This window comes from Dermacentor silvarum, chromosome 11, assembly GCF_013339745.2.
Source record: "Dermacentor silvarum isolate Dsil-2018 chromosome 11, BIME_Dsil_1.4, whole genome shotgun sequence".
NCBI classification, from domain to species: Eukaryota; Metazoa; Arthropoda; class Arachnida; order Ixodida; family Ixodidae; genus Dermacentor; species Dermacentor silvarum.
This window is the reverse complement of record NC_051164.1, coordinates 4,696,163-4,719,613: the sequence shown is the minus strand read 5'-3', so window position 1 is coordinate 4,719,613 and position 23,451 is coordinate 4,696,163. Positions and strand designations below refer to the sequence as shown.

Below are 23,451 nucleotides of genomic sequence, written 5' to 3'. Positions count from 1 at the left end.
GCTTTGCTTGTACAAGACGTTGTTGCGGAGAAAGAACGACGAAATTATGCGTCGGAATGGACGTGGTGGCTGTGTAAGTTGGCCCTCAAGGTAGTCGATGAGCGGGCGAAGCTCCAGGTCATCACGCTGTTGCTGAGCCAAGTCAGACGCTGTGACGGCGCAGAGGAAACTGTCGTCTTCAGCTAGCTCAGGCGAAGTCGTTTCTACAGGAGCGCGGGACAAACAGTCGGCATCTGTGTGCTTGCGTCCCGACTTATAGACAACCGTAACGTCGAACTCCTGAAGGCGAAGACTCCATCGAGCAAGGCGGCCTGAGGGGTCTTTGAGACCGGCAAGCCAACACAACGAATGGTGGTCACTGACTACTTTGAAAGGTCTTCCGTACAAATATGGTCGGAACTTGAATATCTCCCACACAACAGCTAGACATTCTTTTTCTGTAGTCGAGTAGTTCGATTCGGCCGATGACAGGGCACGACTAGCGTAGGCGATCACTCTTTCTATACCTTCTTGCCGCTGCACAAGGACGGCGCCGAGACCGACATTGCTCGCGTCTGTGTGTACTTCAGTGTCGGCGTCTTCGTCGAAGTGACCTAGGATTGGAGGAGTTTGAAGTCGTTGTTGTAGGTCACAAAAAGCGCGATGTTGCTCGGGGTTCCAAACGAAAGCGACATTGTCTCTTGTGAGGTAATGCAAGGGCTCAGCTATTTTCGAAAAATTTGGTACGAAGCGACGGTAATACGCGCAAAGTCCCAAAAAACGGCGAACCTCGCGTTTGTTCGTAGGCGTTGGGAAGGCTGCAACAGCTCGCGTCTTTTCAGGATCCGGGCGAATTCCATCGCAGCTTATGACATGACCAAGGAATTTCAGCTCCTCGTAACCGAAGTGGCATTTTTCGGGCTTGAGTGACAGGCCTGCAGTTCGGAGCGATCAAGCACTGCACGAAGACGCTGAAGATGCTGCTCGAAAGTTTCCGAAAAAACGACGACGTCGTCCAAATAAACAAGACACGTTTGCCACTTAAGACCGGATAAAACAGTGTCCATCATTCTTTGAAAAGTCGCAGGAGCAGAGCACAGACCAAAAGGAAGAACCTTGAATTCAAAGAGTCCGTCAGGAGTAATAAATGCGGTCTTTTCCCGGTCACGGTCATCGACCTCTATTTGCCAATAACCACTACGCAGATCCATGGACGAAAAATATCTGGAGTGTCGAAGTCGGTCCAGCGAGTCGTCGATGCGAGGTAGCGGATAGACGTCTTTCTTTGTAACGTTGTTGAGTTTGCGATAATCAACGCAGAAACGCAGTGTGCCGTCTTTCTTTTTAACTAGCACCACTGGTGACGCCCATGGACTTGTAGATGGCTGAATGATGTCGTCATCAAGCATTTGCTTGACTTGTTCACGAATGGCGTCTTGTTCTCTTCGAGACACACGGTAGGCATGCTGCCGGATGGGTCTTTCGGCGGGTTCGGTTATAATTCTGTGCTTCGCAACGGGTGTCTGCTTGATTTTTGACGTCGTGGCAAAACAGTCGCTAAAGGAAAGCAAAAGAGAGCGAAGACTATCTTGTTGTTGAGCCAATAGTTTAGAATTCACATCGAGTTGAATAGTAAACTGGTTCTCATCGTGTTGGGCGGAGGAAAGTTCTGCGAGTGATAGGCTGGTTCTCGCGTCGCCGATTTCTTCAAAGTAAGTGACAACAGCGTGCCTCGTGAAGTGCTGGTATTCGCGACTGAAGTTCGTGATTAGGATTTCAGCAGGTTGTTTGGTCAGTTCGAGGAGGCCGCGGGCGACGCATACTTGACGAGAGAAGAGGATGGACACATTGGTTTCAACAACTCCAAGGGCATTTCGATCCTTGTCGCTCACTACGGTAACCAGTACACTGGAACGAGGTGGTATGGTCACGGAATCATCAGAGACACGCAAAGCTATCTTGTGCAATTTGCATTCGTGCGAGATTGCGTTACGAGAAAATGTTACCAACAGCTCTCGAAGATTTATAACGGCCCCATATTCTCTAAGAAAGTCCATTCCTAAGATGAGCTGCCTGGAGCATTCCCGCAGAATGACGAAGGATCCAATGAAGGCAGAGCCGCAGATATGCACTCGGGCAGTGCACCTTCCAACCGGCGTCAAGAGATGACCACCCGCAGTACGGAGTTGGGGACCATTCCATGGTGTGGTCACCTTTCAGAGAATAGCCACCAATTCACTACTCATAACGGAGTAGTCGGCGCCGGTAGCAACGAGGGCGGTGACCTGGTAATTGTCGACAGTTACTGTAATATCGGTGGAAAGTACTGCGTCGTTATCAGAACATGGCGTGGCGTATAAATCGTCGTCGTGAACTTTTTGTGTCGGAGGGTGTTTGTCAGGACGATCAGCAGCGGCCCCACCCCCGGAGGTCGCTGTCTTCAGTTTTCCTGGCGTGGGCGTGGACTTGGGGACCTGTTGCGAACATCAGAAAATGTAGAGTAACGGCTAGGCGAGATGATGCGCCGAGGAGATGGTGAACGTGATTGGCGTCTTTGTGCGGGAGAACATGGCTGTTGAGAGGCCAGGAACTGCTCAATCTCGCGTGGGCACTCACCATTACTTGGTCGACGCGCGTTAGGGTGAAATCCCTGAAGGCCCATCCTCCGATAAGGGCACTGACGATACAGATGGTCCGCTTCGCCGCAGTGGTAGCAAAGTGGCCGATTATCCGAGGTGCGCCACACGTTTGATTTCCGTGTGATATCTCGCGGGCCTACGTACTCATACGAGTTTACATTTGTAGCGGGAAATTGACGTGGCGGCAGAGCTGAAACAGGGGAAGGCAAACGTCGTACCGTAGATGGTTGAGGGCCCCGTAAGGCTTCGGCATATGTCAGGACTGGAGCTTTCGCTCGCGTTGGTGCCAATGGTTGGGTCACGGTCCTGATTTCGTCACGAATGATGTCACCAAGCGCAGTAACAGTCGGCTGACAAGCAGTTTTGCGAACTTCCTCAAGCTCTTCGCGCACAACGCTTCGCACAAGCTCTCGGAGTGCTGCTAAATCATGTCCGCAGGTGAAACATGACACGGCGGCGACGGTGCTTTGGCGATCGTACTGTTGGGATCGTTGCTGCAGCGCTCGCTCCATTGTCGTCGCTTCAGTTATGAACTCGGCGACGGTAGCTGGAGGGTTGCGCATGAGCCCAGCGAAGAGTTGTTCTTTCACCCCTCGCATTAAGAGGCGAACTTTCTTTGTCTCGGCCATACCTGGATCAGCACGTCGGAACAAGCGGGACATGTCCTCGACAAACATGGCCACGCTTTCATTTGGCTTCTGAAACCGACTCTGCAGAGCCTGTTCGGCCTTTTCTTTCCTTTCGGGGCTGCTGTACGTCTCGCGAAGCTGTCGTCGAAAATCTTGCCAGCTAGTGATGGAGCTCTCATGATTCTCGAACCATGTGCGAGCGTAGTCTTCAAGGGCAAAGTAAACGTAGCGCAGTTTCTTACAGTCGTCCCATTCATTGACTGCGGCGACTCGATCGAAGTGCTCAAGCCAATCCTCCACGTCCTCGAACACGTCACCATGAAATGACTTCGGAACGTGCGCTGGATAGACGACACTCGGGGTAGAAGTGGATTGGACTGTGTCGCTCTCTTGCGTCTGACTCGTACTTGCCCCTGTGGTTGACATTCTTACTGGGCTCAATGGGCCGCATTCAGGAGGTAGTCCCTGCAAGCGGCGGCTGTGGCGAAGTGCCCGGTTTTCCTCCGGAATTGCGGGAATGGTGGTTGGGACTTGAAGCGTCGGGAGGTCAAATTAGGGCATAGGATGATACCCAGCACCTCCACCAATTTGTCACGGGAATAACAACACAAGCAACAACCGGTCACACAGCAGAACAGCTCCGATCGAGCAGAACGTCTTCTTCGTCGTCTTTGTCTCTCTCGCCCGAATCCTTCGCGGCGCGCAAAATAAAGCGCAAGCGAACTACAACTGCACAACACACGGAAATGTACTGAATTGACGTGTCAATACGTTACTTTGAACAAATACAAAAATATCTAGAGTTTCAGTAGGAAAGAACTCCACTCATACTTCGCTTGTAATGTGATTTTTATTCTGTTTTTGTGTATGGTTATGAGTATGTAATGTACAACCTGTTTCCTTTTCTTAGATCACCGCTTGGCAAGCGCACGGAAGCAAGTTTCGCACCCTTTTCGTGACGTCAGGGTCACCTGACAGAGTAGAATTGCACGCCGCAACCATTCAGCGTGGCAGATGCGCTGGCTCCACGAAAGAGGGGGAGAGAGGAGGTTGACAGCGCCGGCAAGGGTGTCACGGCGTAGGTCAAAGAGTGCTGCTACTTTCCAACATCAAGGGTCTTTAGTCACGCGCTCCGGTGTTTCCTTTAACAGTGGACCGCTCTGTACATACATTCTCGCAGCGTCAGCGTGAAGTGCACACGCGCCAAGTGTGAGGGAGCAAGAGGAAAGGGAACGTCCGGCGTGCAATTGGCTGCGCGGTTGGTAACGTCGTTCCTCTCTCACAGCGGTGCGCAGCGGTAATTGGTAATGGTACAGCCACGTGTCGTGCGTTCTCCCGAGGAGCAGCTCGCGTATGAAGAACGGCACTGCAAACAGTGCTGGGAGTCCGCCCGCCGCCGCCGTGCCGCAAAGGTGTCCGTATCTTCATTGCTCAGCATAAAGGGTGCTCGTAAAGGGACACATAATTGCGTAACACAGTTCAGAAACACTTTAATATACCCATGTGATAAACCTTGAGATAAACACCGCAGCCGCCCCTTTTCAGCTTCACTGGTCAACCATCTCCATGGGGTGTAAGGGCCGAACATATTTTTAAGTGAAGCTTTTTAGGTTTACAAGTGCTGGTGGTGTCATGCTGAAAAGTGGGCCAATCCTAGTGATAGTGCAGAAAGAATCCAAGCTCAAGGGCACATACCCCGGTGGGCTCTGGGGTCTGTAACGCACCCTTGAACTACCCTTGTAGAGACAAAGGGGACCCAAAGAGACAAAATCGCCAGCCCTTGTCGAGAAAATGGGGGCAACCCGCCGTGGTTGCTCAGTGGCTATGGTGTTGGGTTGCTGAGCACGAGGTCGCGGCATCGAATCCCGGCCACGGCGGCCGCATTTCGATGGGGGCAAAATGCGAAAACACCCGTGCACTTAGATTTAGGTGCACGTTAAAGAATGCCAGGTGGTCCAAATTTCCGGAGTCCCCCACTATGGCGTGCCTCATAATCAGATCGTGGTTTTGGCACGTAAAACCCCATAATTTAAAAATGGGGGTAAGCGAAGCTGGTCGTCGGATTCTAGTGTGAGGGCTTCCGAAGCGAATGCTTGCGACAGCGTCGTCTTGCCAAAAGCTTCGCTTACTCCCATTTTCTCAACAGGGGAGGGGCTGGTGATTTTTTTATCTAGCATTTTTGTATACATATCCTTAATCTTTTTTTTTTTTCTTGAAAATCTACCTTCTACCAGTCGCATTAATTTCTTCCCTGCTTTTTTTTGCACCAGTACTCTAAACATCTCTTGCTTTTCTCAACTGCTGACCGGTTGACAGTTCCGTCGACTTAAAAGCTGAGCGCATCTGGAAGGTGTACGTTACCTACGGTTCTCACTGGGTGAATTCCTTCGCATTCCATTAGGATGTGCTGAATGGTCTCTGGATTTTAGCTGCAGCATCCTGCAGCATGCCTAATCTGGTTGCGAATATTTGCTCCGGTATGTTTTTTGTTTTTAGGCAACCGGCTCGAGCTTCAAATAGCAAGGCACTGCCATTTGTGTTATCGTACAGATTTTCCCTTCTAATTTTTTTTTATTGCGATAGCAATTATATGTACACTCCAAAGCAGATTTCTGCCGTCGCCGTGAGGTTCCGTACGACGTCAATGGAGATGAAATCGTCACCGCGTGCTGCCGAACGCTGTATGTGCGAGTGAAAGGGCGCGAGGGACGCGCGCTTTCACGGGGAGTGAACCCACGGCGGAGAACAAACGCGCGTTCCTTAAGGGCTGCAGAAGTAGGCGTCTCTTTCCTCCTTTACAATCACCATATATGTAGAGCAAACGCGCCTTCTTCCGACGCGTGAAAGGCCGTGGGGGGGAGGCGACGTTTAGCTGCGGCACCAAGTGCCTATTTATATCAGAGGCTCCGGCAACAGTCACCAACGCCGCACGCATTTTGTGCGAATGCGGGCAAAACGCCGACGGCGTCCACAACAGTTCAGCGTGTTGCCGGTGCTGCTGCATCTCCAAGTTGATACAGCTGATAAAGCTGCTATCATTACTGCGTATAGCTCTCCACAAATTTGCTATCGCAATTGATGCTTCGCCTTTCAGGTGAAACTGCGACAACTTTTTCTCATTTTTGTAAATCTCCACGCCCCTTTTTGTTTCTATTCCTGGCATCCAATTCACTGTCTCTGTATCTCTTACTTTCTTTCTGATGACTCCTGGTTGTCTATTTACAGTTTCAATTATCCTGTACTTCATTGCCACTTTTCTTGACCTCTTCCTCCATTCTGTGTCTACGCTTTTCAAGTACAGATACTTGTGCACTTTAGCCGCCCATTTATTTTCGTTCATGTTCCTGAGTCTAAGACCCAGGAACATGAACCAACTAAACTTAAGAGACTTAGATAAATTATCAGGCAGAGCCACCAAGCTGTGCCTGATAATTTATCTGGCACAGCTGTGTTGCTGTGTTCAGCTGCGTTGGACAACATCCTTTTCCTGTAAGTTTGGAGAAACAGATACCTGGCTTCGCTACAGGTGTTGCACTAGCCGTGTAAGAGGCGTGTTTATCGTGAGCAGAAACGGTGAATTTCTGTAAATAATAAAGGCTACTATCATCATCATCATCATTGACCGAAGCTGACCCCCCCCCCCCCCCCCTTGGAAAAAACCTGGATCCGCCCCTGCGCCAAACTGCGCCGGAAGCGGCGCTTTGTGCGATCCTGTGCCAAAACAGCATTTTAGTGGAAAACTGCGCCGAGCCTGCGCATTACGACATCATGAGAGCGAGACTGTTTCTGTCGATGCTTTGCAGCTAGCAAAACTGAAATCAAAACCAACGGCACGCTATCAGCATCATGATAGAAAAAACAGAGGCCCGTCGGAGTCGTCTGGTTCGTCATTTGCACATTTTTATCTGACGTACATACAATGCAGTGCCGCTGTGCCATCTTGCCAGTGATTTATTTCGGTGTTCATCGAACTTGCGTGGTACTGCGGACTTTACTGAATGAGGATATCACATTCTAAGAATAAAGGTCAGCTGTTTCGTCGATAGTCAGTCTTTGCGCGTGGTGCAGAATCACACATGGTGCTTAGTTTAGAATGGTATTAGTGAGCACATGTCAGTTTCCACATGTCTTATGTTCGATCGCAATCACACAATGCAACAATGCAAGAGAAATGCAGCTTTTGGCGGGTAGGGGGGGGGGGGGGGTGCTATTCTGGATACATGTTGAAAACTCACGGTCGCCTTAACTAGCTGATTGGTTGAGAGCGCCGGAAAGAAAGGGACTGGCAGAGGAGTTTCTCTTGTTTTTATTATTACGATAGAAATTGTATGGACACTCCAGGGGCATTTCTGCCAACGTCATCGTCGCCGAGAGGTTCCGTATTGACACTTTTCGCGGCGTTCCTGTGGGTGCTGCGATATTTGATCACGTGATGACGTGTTCATTGCTTGCCTCAACTGCCTCCGTTGCCTACGTGTTTACAATGGATTTACATGACAGCCGGTGCGGCTCAGGATATCGCAGACGCTGACAGGGTGGTCGGCACAAAGATTTGGCCACAGCTTCAGAGGACATGTTAAAGCACTTTCGAAGCTCATTGAGCTTTGTCCAAATGGTGCGAGCAGCATATATGGTGCTTGTTCAAGAAACGATGCTAAAAATTTGGTCCAAGCTTTTGGCTTAGGAAATGAATCGGTATCAGTGTGTTTTGCTTATTTATTTGGCAAATACTTGTCCCGTTTCCGACTAAAGTTCGTCGAGTTCGTCAGTGCGGTCACCATCTGATTGTTTGCTGTTGGTGTAGTCGCTGTTACCCATGCTTTGGCGCATTGATTCAAGTGTGTGCCTATTCACATACTCTCTGTAAATTGGCAATAGAGTGTGTGTAAGTTTGCGTGTGATTTGGGGTAGATGTGTGTAGGTAACGTATGCGAAACTTACTATGCCAGGAAGTGGCGCTACTCCCTTTATCATTAATTTAGCGAGGGGTACTCACTCCTGCCGACGTTCCGTGGTTGAAGTCTTCAGAGGTTAGCGATACTGTTACGCGAAGAACGAGTCAGTAAGACGGGCAACTATTTACAGGTTGTATTTACAACAGCAGTTGCAGCGCTGACCGGTTAGGTTCACAGCGCAAGCCCAGCTCATTCTTCCTCTTCTTTTCTCGAGTAATGGCGCCCGCGCGCCTCGGTCAAACAATCAAATACCACACGCGTGTAGCAATACAATGCTGACATAAATTTTTGTGAATTCGTGTGAAAAGTCAATTTTTTTTTTATCCACAAGGAAAGTAATGCATTGAGAAGGGCCGGCAACAGAGGCCGTGGTATGTAGCAACGCTCCGTGAACTTGGACAAACATATTCACTTCATTCTTTAATATGCCAGTCACTATTTTTGTAGCTAACTATAGTGCAGACATCCTCAATCCACCGTTCCACATTTTTGCAGCATGAATGGAGCACACTGCATGAGCGAAAACCCAGCTGCATTTCCGACAGCTCATCGCACCGAAACAGGACACAAGTGGTAATAGCTTTGTTTTCGTTTGCTTTCGCTGAGGCAACGTATGGCGTGCTGCCGAAAGCACCATCTCGTTTCTCGAGAACAAACTGCTCTGCGAAATGGGTCAATAAAGCCCATGGCCGATAAAATTGTCGCTGTGTGCCGTATGCTCTGTGTGTGAGGGAAAGCGTGCGAGGGTGAACCGGCTATCATGGCCTTAATCGCGCGCACGCAAGAGCGGGAAGCGGGAAGAAAGTGCGCCAATGTTCCGGAGGCAGGGAGGGTAGGGCTGCGTACTACGATGCGTGCTCCCGCCCGGGCGGCTGCAGCTTCTGAAAGCCATCCTTCCTCTCTGCGCTGTGTTTTCGCGGCTTAATTCGCGTTGATGTGAGCAGCGGGACGAAGGTCAATTCGCTCACTGCTGCTGCCGCGCTTACTCACTACAGCGTTTTGACAGCGAATTTCCGCGGTCATTGAATCAGATGCATTCATGTTTGCTTGTGCGTGCGTGACACCATGCTTGTTAATTTAGTTTATATTCCTATGTTATATGTTTATGCAACCAATAAAACTACTATCCTTACTTCATATAGCTGTCCACTAGTTTGCTATCGCAATCGATGCTTTGCCTTTCGGACTAAACTGCGACTTTCCTTTATTTTTTTTAAATTCTATTGCGGAGGCGACGACACATCGGGTTTTGACCTTCTTTCTACGCAGGCCTCTTCTTTCTTTCACGCTTCTTTCCGTGGCCATACCAACTATCCACGTGGAGAAATGCGCCTTATATGCTCTTGGGGATGCTACACGGTCGTACTTTCCGAGGTCTAGTACCACGATCGTCCGCGATTACCGCCAGCTCCCTGGCCTTTGTTTCTGGCTCGTGAGCGTGTGCGGCTACTTCCCGCCGGCATCCATGCTTGCCCGTAACAGCGCACTTCTGGAAGCTGACCCCTCGCACTCGTAGCTTCCACAGCATAGGCACAGAAAGTTGTCCCCGAGTATAGCAAACTTGAAGCCCAAGAGGTGGGCGGTGGTGGGCGGGTGGTCATAGAGGTGGGCGGTCGGCGGGAGTGGTGGGCGGCAAACCACGGTCGCCCACCGTGGGGAGAACCCTGGGAATAGATTTATAATAGTACCACCAGTTTTACTGCTCGCATGGATTGTGGCCAGGTTGTTAATTTTGGCATTGTAAGTGTTGAGGGTGAATGCATGGAGGCCCCGTTGAAAAAGAAAATAGAAAACGAGAACCGTGCAAGCATTCGGCTCATCGCTGGCCTAAGTGCGTTCTATAGTTACGTTTTGTATGTATTTTCTTGAGCTTATTTTCTTTAACCAGATATTGCGACCGATTCTCGCAACGCCATTTCGAACTTGCGACTTAGCTATCGGTGCGCCCCGATGTTCGTGACCCGTCGGGGTAGCCTATACCATGCCTATGGCTTTGCACTGCTGAGCTCGAGATCGTGGGCTCGCTTGCGGCTGCGGCGGCCGCACATTGATGAGGGAGAGATGCAAGAACGCTTTTAATGCAAAAATTGCAAAGGTGCAAAAATAAAATTTGTTTGCGCCACCTTTTCAAATCAAATTAAATGGGCCTTTTGAATCAAATGAGAAAAAGTGAGAACCTACGACACTGTTTATTGCTTTAGATAGCCACAAATTTACGAGGCCCGAGGTCGAATGTGGTACATGGCGAGAGCTGCCACCTAAATGGGTGCCGCCAGGTTTCTTGACGCAAAACTTCTGCATCGAGTTTAGGTCGTTGCGCTATGTTGGCGAAATAGCGTCGCCGACAACAACGCAAAACCCTCATTGCGCCTCGTTTCTTTGCGTCCGCAAAACCTTTGTGGCCACCATTCGAAAACTCTCTAGTGTGCATGACATGAGTGTTTTGCATGATATCATGTTCAGTGCAGGCGCGCTCGATCGGTCTTGCGGTGAGCCTTTGCCCACAAGCCGTGAATGTCGCACTGTGTTGCATCCTGAGTTAATAAACCTGCGTTTGTTCACGATCTGTCTGTGGTGCTTTCTCTGCACCGTGCCGGAGAGTCGATGAACCCGGCCGTAGCGCTCTTTGTGCGTCGCGGTGTGCGTCCTTTTCTGACCACGCTCACCGGGTAAGCCTCGCACAAACCAGTTTCCACAGCTTAGTTAAAATTTAAACTTATCAGTTATCAGTTAAAATTTGCATGGTATATGGTAAGCATACGTGCGTTGGACCTTGCACGAAAAGTGCTTGCTCCTGCGCCAAGACCTCCGCTAAAAGGTGAAATGGCTGTTCCACCACTGCATTGTGGCAGAGCCTATACGGGAAGCATAGTCTCCTGTATACCATACTTCTTGTGCCTGCACAAATGGCCCTGAAGATTGCTGTCCAGCCTCTTCTCCCACTGGCCTAACACTCCACAGAGGGTGCTAAAGGATACTTGTCCCACAAAAGAAAGCTCTCAAGCTAAACTTTTTAAAGAATGCGTGCTATTAAAGACACAATAAAGTGTCTAGACTGAACGAGTCTAGATTGATAAAGTATTCTTAAACTCTATGTCTGCTGATTTCGAAATATGTTGATTATTAAAAGAGAAAATGACGGTCAAAGTTTCGTTTTCGAATTTAGCACCGGTACCCCAGGGCCGGTACGTCAGTGTGAGGTCACTGATTAGAAAGCACATATTCACCTTTTGGCCATCGTGGTTCAGTAAAAGTTGTTGAAACTTCCCAAGTTCAGCTTTTGGTTCTTTTAGAATACAATGAAGTCCATCTTTACCGATAAAAATTTAACTAGGACCCAGTGGGCACGTTCATAATTGACGAGTTCATGGCGCGTCACGGTGAATGTCCGGAATGGGGATGTCGCGGTGGCGCACCATCAGTCTTTTTCGGCGTGCCAAAAGAGTGACTTTTTTTTTTGTATTGTAGAAGGGTGATTTTGATCTGCTTAAACAGCCAAATAATTTTTCTCTCAATGCCTTTTTAACACCTCCCCCTGTGGTGTCATGTCTGTGGAGTTGAGTTTGTAGCGCCCACCGACGCTGCTATGCGGGGACGCTAAGGTCGGCGCTCTCGGCCGGCAATTTGACTGTATACTCTTCACTTCCCTCAACCGCCTGCTTGGCACTAAGCACTGCCATACCTCTGCATTTCATCCCTGTGCCAACGGCATGGTTGAGCGGTTCCATCGCCAGCTCAAGGCTGCGCTTGGATTGAGAGCACTGGGTCGACCATCTTCCGGTGCTTCTCAGTCTTCGCGCTGTCCTTCGTCGCGACCTTGGCTGTTCAGTGGCCGAACTCATCTACTGTGCACCCCTGCAGCTTCCTGGAGACTTGTTCGTGCCTTCGGCGACGTTGCCCCAGCCGCTACAGTACCTCCAGGACTGCATTCAGCAACTGTGCCCCGTACCACCTCGATCATCGGACCACAGCATCTTTGTGCATACGGACCTTGCGTCTTCGTCCCACGTGTTCCTCCGACGAGATGCTGTGAAGGCACCTCTTACACCATCCTACGACTGACCGTGTACCGTGTCATCCACGAGACGCCGAAGTCCGCCACCATCCTATTGAATGCTCGCGAAGAAGTAGTTTCGCTAGACCACCTCAAACCGGCCTAAGTCGAGACGCCTCCCAATGAGCTCCCCGCGGATGTCGCCGGCACACCCGTCCTGCTTGACTCTAAGACAGCCTCATCTCCGCCTCGCCGACAAGTGCATTTCACTGTCCCATCTGGGCGGGGGGCCCTGTAGACGCTGCTATGCGAGGCCGCTAAGGTCGGCGCTCTCGGCCGGTGCTTTGGGGCCGGCTGCGGATGGCGAGGAGAATAAAGTTGGGCGGCGCGTGCTAGCGGCGCAAGCACGGCATGCGCCAGTCCGTTCTAAAAGCTAGCCACGCTGGTTGTCGCAGCCGCTGCTCCGCTAGCCGCCTTCGCCTTCTGAGTAGGAATGACGGCACGGCTCGTACATCCACCGTCACGTCCTCCTAAAGTTCAGAGTTCTTTATTACAGATCTTTCTATTTGACAAGGTATACACAGTCTGTATGGTCCCATAACCAAAGGCTAGTTTGGGAACAATTTACAAGATGCTTATGCAAGAAAAAGCTATCAGTTCGATAATGCAGGTAAACAGAAATTGCAATTAGATGCAAAGAGATACAAAAACATCTCACACAATACTCAACACCGAACAAAGAAAACCTTAACACACAGACCCATCATTTAGAAAGCAGGACTTGAAGTTCACAGGTGGGCAGGCATGAAGGTGACGGTTTTGATAATCAACTGCAGTGGGTGCCATTTGTAAATGCTGGTGTCCTTGAATGCCCTTGCAGGTCAGAGCCCCTGTCGTGGGAGCTGCGCATGCGGCTGGCACTGGACATAGCACGAGGGATGGCATACCTGCACTCGCGGGGCGTCTTCCACCGGGACCTGACCTCCAAGAACGTGCTCATCAAGCGTCACCAGGAGGAAGAGGGCGCACCGCCCACCCTGACGGCTGTGGTGGGGGACTTGGGGCTGGCTGAACGCATCCCGGTGTCAGGATGTCGTGACTTCCGGCTACCCGTGGTAGGCTCCCCCTACTGGATGGCTCCCGAGTGTCTGCATGGTTCCTGGTGAGTCCAACATCCATTCCAGCTACAGCTGCTCACAGTGTGCTGGGCGGATAATCTATTCATGCTATTAGCATTCTTTGCCTATTTCAGGCATTTCGAGCCTATCTATCTTATGCCAACACAGTGACCCAAGTTGTTTACCAGCTTAGGCCACTAGGGGTGGTGATGTCGTCGTGGTCGTTTCATTGTCGTCATTCCAGCCTCACGATTTAATTCTCGTCATGCCGTCGTCACGCCTTCTACTTCGACACAATCAGCCAAGTTGTCTAATAGCTTGGGCCAGTATGTATGGGCTCGAGGTCGTGATGCTGTCGAGGTCGTTTAATCACCGTCATTCCAGCTTTGTCATCTGACACTCGTCATGCCATCATCTTCAGGCCATCTTCTTCCTACAGTAGTCATGCATTTTTTGTCACACCATCATAGTGATCCATCGTGCTCGTTTAGTCGTCATTATTCCAGTTTCGTGCTCCGACTCTCGTCATGCTGTCGTCGTCGCACCATTGTCGTCCTGCAGTTGTTATACATTCGTTATAGAGTCGGCATGATGCCGTCACGGTCCTTCAATCGTCGCTCCAGCTTTGTCATCCAACTGTCGTCATGCCGTTGTCACACCATCGTCGTCGTCATCCCATTCTCCTCATACCGTTCTCATGCCATCGCTGTCATTGCGTCATCATACATTTGTGGTCATACCATCGTCGTAATGCCACTGTGGTCCTTCCATTGCTCCTTTTGTCGTTTGAATTCTAACTTTGTCATCCTACTCTTGTCATGCCATCGTCGTCAAACAGTCATCGTCGTACTTTTGTCATCATGCCGTCGTCGTCACACTGTTGTTTACTGTCGTCATAACTTCAGAAACGTCATCCCATTGTTGTCAAGTCATAATCATATGGCCTTCTTCGTTCTATCATCGTCATTCTATGCTATCACAATCATACTGTTATTGAATAGTGATTATGCCGCCATTGTTATACCATCAACATCATTATATCGTCGTTACACAGTCGCTGTCATGCATCTGTTGTCATACAGTCGTCATCGTACATGTATCGTCGTCACACAGGCGCGGATCCAGGGGGGATGTCCTGATGTGACCCCCCACTCAGATTTCTGCATCGCCCCTCGCTGTCAGGGTGATGACCCTGTCGCAAAAAATGTGGTTACCAGCATTCTTCAAAAGTATTTTTCGCAAGTACCAGTGGTAGTAGCCATGTAGAAGTAAAGCTAGCTTGCTCACATGCTTAGCTGTTTTCCGTAGGGTTGTGGTGTTGCGAAGTTGCCGTAGTTATTTTTTCTCATGAACACCTTGGACCTACTGGCGCCGGCCGTACCTTACTTGTCCTGGCAGCAGCTGCGGTTGCAAGCGAAGTAGGGGACGTCCCTTTTGTCAAACACGCCCATGTCCGCACAAGCGCTTTCGCGTCTTAACCGAAATCCCTTCGGGGTGTCATCGGTTGCCTCTTGCCGTTACCTGGAAAAGACAGGTGTGCGGGGTAGCGCGTTCACGCCGGAGAAAGCTAACAAAGTAGAAAGGCGTCGGCTGCAGCAATGTGAATACAGACAACGTGAACACGGACGGCGAAAGCGGGACTGTGCAAAAGAGAACTTGTGCGTTACAGGAACATGAGCCCGAGGAAGAACGTCTGCAGTCGGTCACGCCGGAGAAACTTCAGGTAAAGATGATGATTTAATGGCATTCCCTCTGAAACGGGGCGGTGAAAACTAATCACCTAGCCTGCTTCAGGTATGCTTTACATGTTTTACGGCGAAACTGTATATGGCTAGGCAAAACGTCCGTCCGTGCCCAGGAGGGCCCTCCGTAGGAACGAGCACGCATGTGCAAAAAAACAACAAAAGAAACAAAAACCCTGAGTTGGAAAGGAGTTGGGAGCAAGAGGAGAAGGAATGTCTGGGTCTTTCACCTCGAAGTAACACGTGTTGGTGACGTACAGTGCGCTCCACTGTTAAAGAGAACACCGGAGCATGTGGCGTCTGTTCAGCGCCACCGCCGACCGGCGGTTAATTTCGGTAAATAAGGGCTACTATCATCATCATGAATAGCTGAATAGGAGGTACAAAATGAAGGTAGTACAAGCCTATGCCCCAACCTCTAGTCACGATGATGAAGAAATAGAACAGTTTTATGAAGATGTTGAACTAGCAATGAGAAAGGTGCAAACTCAGTATACTTTAGTCATGGGCGACTTCAATGCAAAAGTGGGGAAAAAGCAGGTTGGTGAGCAAGCCATTGGCAACTACGGCATCGATTCTAGGAATGCAAGAGGAGAGATGTTAGTAGAATTCGCGGAAAGGAATAGGCTCCGAATAATGAATACCTTCTTCAGGAAGCGCAGCACCAGGAAGTGGACCTGGAAAAGCCCTAATGGAGAAACAAGGAATGAAATAGATTTCATACTCTCTGCCGATCCAAGCATAGTGCAGGATGTAGAAGTGTTAGGTAAGGTTAAGTGCAGTGACCATAGGTTAGTGAGGTCTAGGATTTCTCTCAATTTGAAGAGAGAGAGAGTGAAATTATTCAAGAGGAAACAGGCCAACCTAGAGTCAGTAAGGGTAAAAGCAGACCAATTCAGGCTGGTGCTCGCAAACAAATATGCAGCTTTAGAACAGGAAGATGAAGATAACATAGAGCTAATGAATGAAACCGTAACTAGGCTGATCTCAGAAGCAGCAATTGAAGTGGGAGGTAAGGCACCAAAGCAACCTGGAGGGAAGCTCTCCCAAGAAACAAAGGACCTAATAAAGAAACGACAAAACATGAATGTGTCCAACTCAAGAGATCAGATAGAATTCGCTGAACTGTCAAAACTGATCAACAAGAAGAAAGTGAGGGATATTCGAAACTATAATGTGGGAAAAATTGAGGAAGCCGTAAAATATGGACGCAGCATGAAATCAGTAAGAAGAAAACTAGGCATAGGACAAGGCAAGATGTACGCACTGAAAGATAAGCATGGTAATATCATCAGCAATTTCGATGACATAGTAAAAGCAGCAGAAGAATTCTATTGACCTGTACAGTAGCCAAAACAGCCAAGCTTCTTCCATTCGAAATAGTCATGAACCGGATACAGAAGCTCCTTCTATAACTAGCGATGAAGTTAAAAGGGCCTTGAAAGACATGACCAGGGGAAAAGCGCCTGGAGAAGATGGAATAACAGTAGATTTAATCAAAGATGGAGGAGATATCATGCTTGAAAAGCTTGCAGCCCTTTATACGCAATGCCTCACAACTTCAAGTGTACCAGAGAGCTGGAAGAACGCCAACATTATACTTATCCATAAGAAGGGAGACGTTAAAGAATTGAAGAATTACAGACCCATTAGCTTGCTTTCAGTATTGTATAAAATATTCACCAAGATAATTTCCAATAGAATCAGGACAACATTAGACTTCAGTCAACCAAGAGAACAGGCTGGCTTCAGGAAGGGATATTCTACGATGGACCATATCCACGCCATCAATCAGGTAATCGAGAAATCTGCGGAGTACAATCAACCTCTCTATATGGCTTTCATAGATTATGAAAAGGCATTCGATTCGGTAGAGATATCAGCAGTCATAGAGGCATTGCGTAATCAAGGAGTGGAGGAGGCATACGTGAATATCTTGGCAAATATCTACAAGGATTCCACAGCTACCTTGGTTCTCCACAAGAAAAGTAGAAAGATACCTATCAAGAAAGGGGTCAGGCAAGGAGACACAATCTCTCCAATGCTATTCACTGCATGCTTAGAAGAAGTATTCAAGCTCTTAGAATGGGAAGGATTAGGAGTGAGGATCGATGGCGAATATCTCAGCAACCTTCGGTTTGCAGATGACATTGTCCTATTGAGCAACAAGGGAGAGGAATTACAACAAATGATTGAGGACCTTCATCGAGAAAGTGCAAGAATTGGGTTGAAGATGAATATGCAGAAGACAAAGATAATGTTCAATAGCCTGGCAAGGGAACAAGAATTCAGGATCGCCAGGCAGCCTCTAGAATCTGTAAAGGAATATGTTTATCTAGATCAATTACTCACAGGGGACCCTGATCATGAGAAAGAAATTTACAGAAGAATAAAATTAGGTTGGAGTGCATACGGCAGGCATTGCCAAATCCTGACTGGGAGCTTACCACTGTCGTTGAAAAGAAAAGTGTACAATCATTGCATTCTACCGGTGCTAACATACGGGGCGGAAACTTGGAGGTTAACAAAGAAGCTCGAGAACAAGTTAAGGACCGCACAAAGAGCAATGGAACGAAAAATCTTAGGAGTAACGTTAAGAGACAGGAAGAGAGCGGTGTGGATCAGAGAACAAACGGGGGTAGACGATATTCTAGTTGACATTAAGCGGAAGAAATGGAGCTGGGCAGGCCATGTAATGCGTAGGATGGATAACCGGTGGACCATTAGGGTTACAGAATGGATACCAAGAGAAGGGAAGCGCAGTCGAGGACGGCAGAAAGTCAGGTGGGATGATGAGGTTAGGAAATTCGCAGGCGCAAGTTGGAATACGCTAGCGCAAGACAGGGGTAATTGGAGATCGCAGGGAGAGGCCTTCGTCCTGCAGTGGACATAAATATAGGCTGATGATGATGATGATCATCATCATCATTGACAGATGATGACCCCCCTTCAGAAAAAACCTGGATCCGCCCCTGATCACATTGTCCTCATGCCATCATCATCAAACTGTCGTCGTTTTACCATCATCATTTCAATATTGTCATCTTGTTGTCGTCATACCGCCTTGGTTATTGAATTGACCTCATTCCATTGTCACTATGTCGTCATTGTACAGTCGTCGTGCTGTTGTGCTCGTAGGTGATCTTGGCAAGCGAGTGCCATAGCGAAGTGGGCTCATACCGGAGACTTTATGTCGCATATAGCCGGAGCAACGAAAGTCTCAAAATTACCATGTTTTCCGGTCTGTAAGTCGCACCTTTGTATAAATTGCACCCCCCTCAGAACGACAGTTTTACAGGGAAAAAAACTTATATGTCACATCTATGCACCTGTTCATTTGGCAAGCGATTAAAAAAAATTGGTGACGTTTCAATTCGTGAACGTAGGTCATGGGTGCCATTCCTATATTGGGGGAGCTCCACCACTGGAAAAGCTGGCGCCGCCGTCGGTGTGATGTGGTATGATGGATCACGTGGACGGACACAGCGGCCGTGTTGGCTGCTTCGGAACCATGTACTTCCGAAACATTAGTTTTCAGCTCGCTATAGTGCCGTAGCGAGCTGAAAATGAAAGTTTAAAGTCCCACTTGCGCTGCGGTTCTCATTAAGTGGGGAGGTTCTCCCCTGGTTCTCCCGCTCCTGTATTAGTTAGTGGCTGCCTTTAAAGGCGTACGGCATGGTAGGCTACTGCTCGGTGCTGCAGTACCGGTCATATGCAACGGAGCTGGTGTCAGCCTTCACACGTACCCACAGGACAAGAAGCTCCGTGAAGCTTGGTTCGCAAAATTTAGAACCGGTAAGCAGCCACTGGGTACAACTTGAGTGTACAGCAAGCCCTTCCTCGAAGAAGATTTCTGCTACGGCCTCAGGGCTGCGATGTTCGGTAAATAGCATAAAGCGCGCACTGAGACGCTCGCCCGCGTGTGCAAGTTCACTGAAATCATAAGGGAAAGGTAAGAAGCACATTAAAGAAAGGCATAGCATATACGCATGTTTGTGTTAGCACCATAACAATGAATGTACTGGATTAAGAAAAAAGAAGCTGCGAGAAATTGGTCGCTGAGAAGAGCGATAAACATACACGGCGGCGCAAGTTGAGAAATGTTGATAGTGAAACGTCCAAGAATTTATTAACAAAAAAAAAAAAAGAATAAATCGTCACGACTACACACCACAAGTCGTCGTAGGTGTCGAAGTAGTTATCACGAAATTATTTTTTAACAGCTCTGATAGCGTCTACGCAACAATGGTTGCTTGTGTGCTCTGAAATGTTCATATGCTGCGGCCTAAAGCTCACGGCACGGTACGAAAATGCACTCGCAGTGAAAGCAAAACGTGCGCGGACGTGCATGCAAAACCGAACCCTTGCAATCGCTGCATTGTGGCTTCATTCTGTTATGCTCCATTTGGTTATACATTCAGCCCACTAAAAGAACATAATTCACGTAGTTTCCTCTCAGCGATTGCCTACCTTTCACACAAGAAGCCGGTTTGGAGGATTCATCATGGCAACCGCGCACACTGGGCGTTCACTGTACGTATTCGGTAAAGAAATAGCGTCGGTAAACCATCCTGTGCTTTCTGTTTGCCCAAGATGATTATTTTGACAGTTAAGAACTTCTCCTGTTTTGAGAATACATACAGAATTGTCCAGGAGGGCTCCCGGGAGGCGTGGTATTTTTATTGAGCTCCGACAGTCAAACCTATGAGGAGCGTGCTGCGTTATCCCTCATACTACGCAAGCAAGGCGCTTCTGACAGATGGCGACTGCATAAGTCCTCGCCCACACTAATTGCGATAGCAATGATATGGACACTCCAGGTGCATTTCTGCTGTCGTGGTCGCTGCAATGTTCTGTATGAAGTCTAAGGGTGATAACATTGTCCCTGCGTGCCTTGTGCTGCATGTGTGAGTGAAAGCGTGCGACGGCAAGGCAGATCGCACACAAAGGAGGAAAGCTGCAAGGCAGCGCAGGAGGTAGGGGGCGTGGCTTGTACTCTGTACAAACTGCATAGTTTGCACAGCGACGTGCGCCGTATCTTGAAAGCGATTAGCAGATGGGACGACTTCGGGGTCGTCAACTCGCGATCGGCCTGCATCCACTTGCGTTGCTGCTCTGTCTCTCTCGCACAGCGCTTGGCAGCTTGATCACGAGAAGAACCTGGTACCTCCATAGCGCGCACACAACCCGTTACAACTGCTAGAGGAGGTCAACCCAGCGCGCTTTGCGTCGCCATAGCAGCCAATCAGATTTTGGCAGCAGTTTTGTCGAAGAAAACAAACGTACGGATTGATATGTGGAGTTTCATGGCGCAAAGGTTGGCTATGTCCAAAGAGCGTCATGACATATGATATATATAAACGTATATAAGTCCTACAAGACGCACCGACGAAAAACTCGGAAAAAATGTCACAGGCCTACGCAGCATGCGCACGCGCAAGCTGGTGGAGCGACTCAAGAGTAGCTCCAATTTTGGCACCACGCAAAACAGCCTCTTCGCAGCAAAGTCCCTTCACCTCGTTTTGACGAGAACAATCTGAACTGTCCGCCCGGCGTCGATGGCGAGCTGCGGCTTGTAATGCTGCTCTCTGCACAGCAGTCTGCTGAGCCCGATGATGCTTTGTTGTAGCTGCACACATAGCTCTACGTTTTGCTTTTTCAGCAGCGGTTCATACCTTGCTAGGAAACGCCATAACGTGTACCGAAGAGCTATCCAGAATACATTGCGCACATCTCGCATCCCTTAACCCGTGGCACGGTAGGTAGTTGGTGATCATGATCGTTTATTGGAATCTTCAGAATGGGCCTAGCCACCTAGCCTGCTTGAGTTAGCCAGGTTCACTTACATGCAGCGTGCAACTGCTATATGCAACTTACATGTCAGGCACGCTGCGTTTGAAGGCACAATAACTAGATGGTGCCACCATACTGGTGGATGCTCGAGAACTGTTGTCAATGCCGTCGGCGTTTTGGCGACATTCGCACTGATTGTACGTGGCGTTGGGGACTGTTGCCAGTGCCTCTGGGGGCGGCTCGGAGGTTTGCGACGAGATCAGAACGGGACACTCGTTGAGCAGTGTCGGAAGTCTACCACCTTCTCGCCTCGCAGCATTTCTATATAATTACACATTTGGTGCCGCAGCTAAACGTCTCCTCCCCTCCCTCCCTCCCGTCCCCCCACGGGCTTTCGCGCGACGGAAGAAGTCGCGTTTGCTCTCTCTCTCTCTCTCTCTCTCTCTCTCTCTATATATATATATATATATATATATATATATATATATATATATATATATTGTAGTGACAAATACCGGCGCCAGCAGAAGACGAAGCAGAAGACGCTTCTTGTTGTTGGTGCTCGCACTCGCTCCGCTTGGCCGTTGCCTTTTTCTGGCATTCATAAAAACGCCAAGCGCATCTCATCTAACCTTGAACGCGTCCTATCAATTGGTGGAGCGTGCTGGTTCCCTCTTCATCCTGGAACTCTGTACCCGGACTCTACCCCCCGCCTCGGCAATGCCTGACGACGCGCCACAGCAGGGTGCTCCCGCACCACCGGTGGTCGCCTGCTCCGGTGTACCACGACAGCCAGACCCTGTCGTTTTCAACGGCACCGACGAGCACGACGTCGAGGACTGGCTCACTTCGTATGAGCGGGTAAGCACCCACAATAAATGGAATGACGGCGACAAGCTCAGCAACGTCCACTTCTACCTGGCGGGCGTAGCACAGCTGTGGTTCCACAACCACGAAGCTGATATTGCCAACTGGTCCTCCTTTAAAGCGAGCTTCGCGGAAGTCTTCGGCCGACCCGCTGTTCGCAAGCTCCGCGCAGAACAGTGCTTACGCGGTCGCGCCCAGCAATCCGGCGAGAACTTCACGTCCTACATTGAGGATATTGTGGACCTCTGCCGTCGCATCAACCCTGCGATGTCCGAAGCCGATAAAATCAGACACATCATGAAGGGGATCGAGGACGATGCCTTCCACATGCTCATTGCCAAAAATCCCCAAATTGTCACGGACGTGGTCCAGTACTGTCAGAGCTACGACGAATTGCGGAAACAGTGCATTGCTACACGCCTCCCGAGCTCTGACACAGCCAACATGTCAGCGTTAACTGTAGGCTCCGTTTCTACTGACCCCACAATGCTCATGCGGCAGATACAGCAGTTTGTACGAGAAGAAGTGGCGCGACAATTGTCCCTTGTTTCCTGCGTCCCGGACTCTGCGCAGGCGCTGGCTCCGACGCTCCGACAGGCCATAGAGGAGCAAATTTCTGAGGCTCTCCCAACCACCTACCAGCATCCTCCTGTTTCCGCTCCTCTCACCTATGCTGGGGTCGCACGCCGCCAGTCACCAGCAATGCCACTCAGCATGGATCCTGTTCGACGAGAAAATACCTTCTACGCTGCGCGTGCGCCTGTCCACCTGAACCCGCCTCCTTTTCGCCGTCCCGCACCGCCGTCCACTAATCCTTGGCGCACCCAGGACAACAGGCCTATTTGCTATTTCTGTTGTCTACCTGGCCATGTTGCACATTTCTGTCGTCGTCATGACATCCGTGTTGTCTACCGGTCAGGCCGTAAGCATTCGGATACCGACGCTCTTTCGCGCTCACCACTGCCTGATGAGTATGGTGCTGCATCTGTCTCAAGCTATGATTCTTCTTTTACATTCGCCGACATGCCATCTGAGCAACGCCGGGATCCTTGGATAGCATCTCTTCTAGAGTATTTATCTCGGCCATCACCCCACACCACCGACCGCTCGCTTCGGAGCACTGCTTGCCACTTTACCATCCGCGAAGGGCTCCTGTACCGCCGCAACTACCTCTCTGATGGCCGTAAATGGTTGCTAGTGATTCCTCGCCATCTACGTTCTGACATCTGTGCCTCTTTTCATGCGGATCCTCAATGCGCCCATGCCGGTGTCCTAAAGACGTATGCACGCCTACGGCTTCGATACTACCGGCGCGGAATGTACCGCTTTGTTCGGCAGTACGTCCACTCGTGCTCCAAGTGTCAACGCCGCAAGAGCCCACCTAACCAGATAACAGGGCTGCTTCAACCATTGCCTTGTCCCTCCCGGCCTTTCGACCGTATCGGCATTGACTTGTACGGCCCTCTACCGTACACCCCAGATGGCAACCGCTGGGTTGTCGTTGCCGTGGACCACCTCACGCACTACGCCGAAACTTCAGCGCTTCCAGCGGCCACAGCACGTGATGTCGGCTCATTCATCCTTCGCAACCTTGTTCTTCGACATGGTGCGCCTTGCGAGCTACTGAGTGACCATGATCGTTCATTCCTCTCCGAGGCTGTAGAAGCCCTGCTCCGCGAATGCAACGTTGTCCATAGAACTACGAGCGCCTATCATCCGCAAACCGTATGACTGA

General features: G+C 49.6%; 1 protein-coding gene across 2 annotated transcripts in view; it reads left to right on the top strand.

Annotated features, from left to right (window-relative positions):
- The window catches only part of LOC119433384 (dual specificity testis-specific protein kinase 1-like), a 113,715-nt gene that overhangs the window by 44,799 nt on the left and 45,465 nt on the right, over positions 1–23,451 (top strand). For both annotated transcript variants that reach the window (XM_037700559.2, XM_049658607.1), the window contains exon 3: positions 13,077–13,358. In XM_037700559.2, the coding sequence (XP_037556487.1) occupies positions 13,077–13,358 (282 nt within the window). The remainder of the gene's footprint in view (positions 1–13,076; positions 13,359–23,451) is intronic.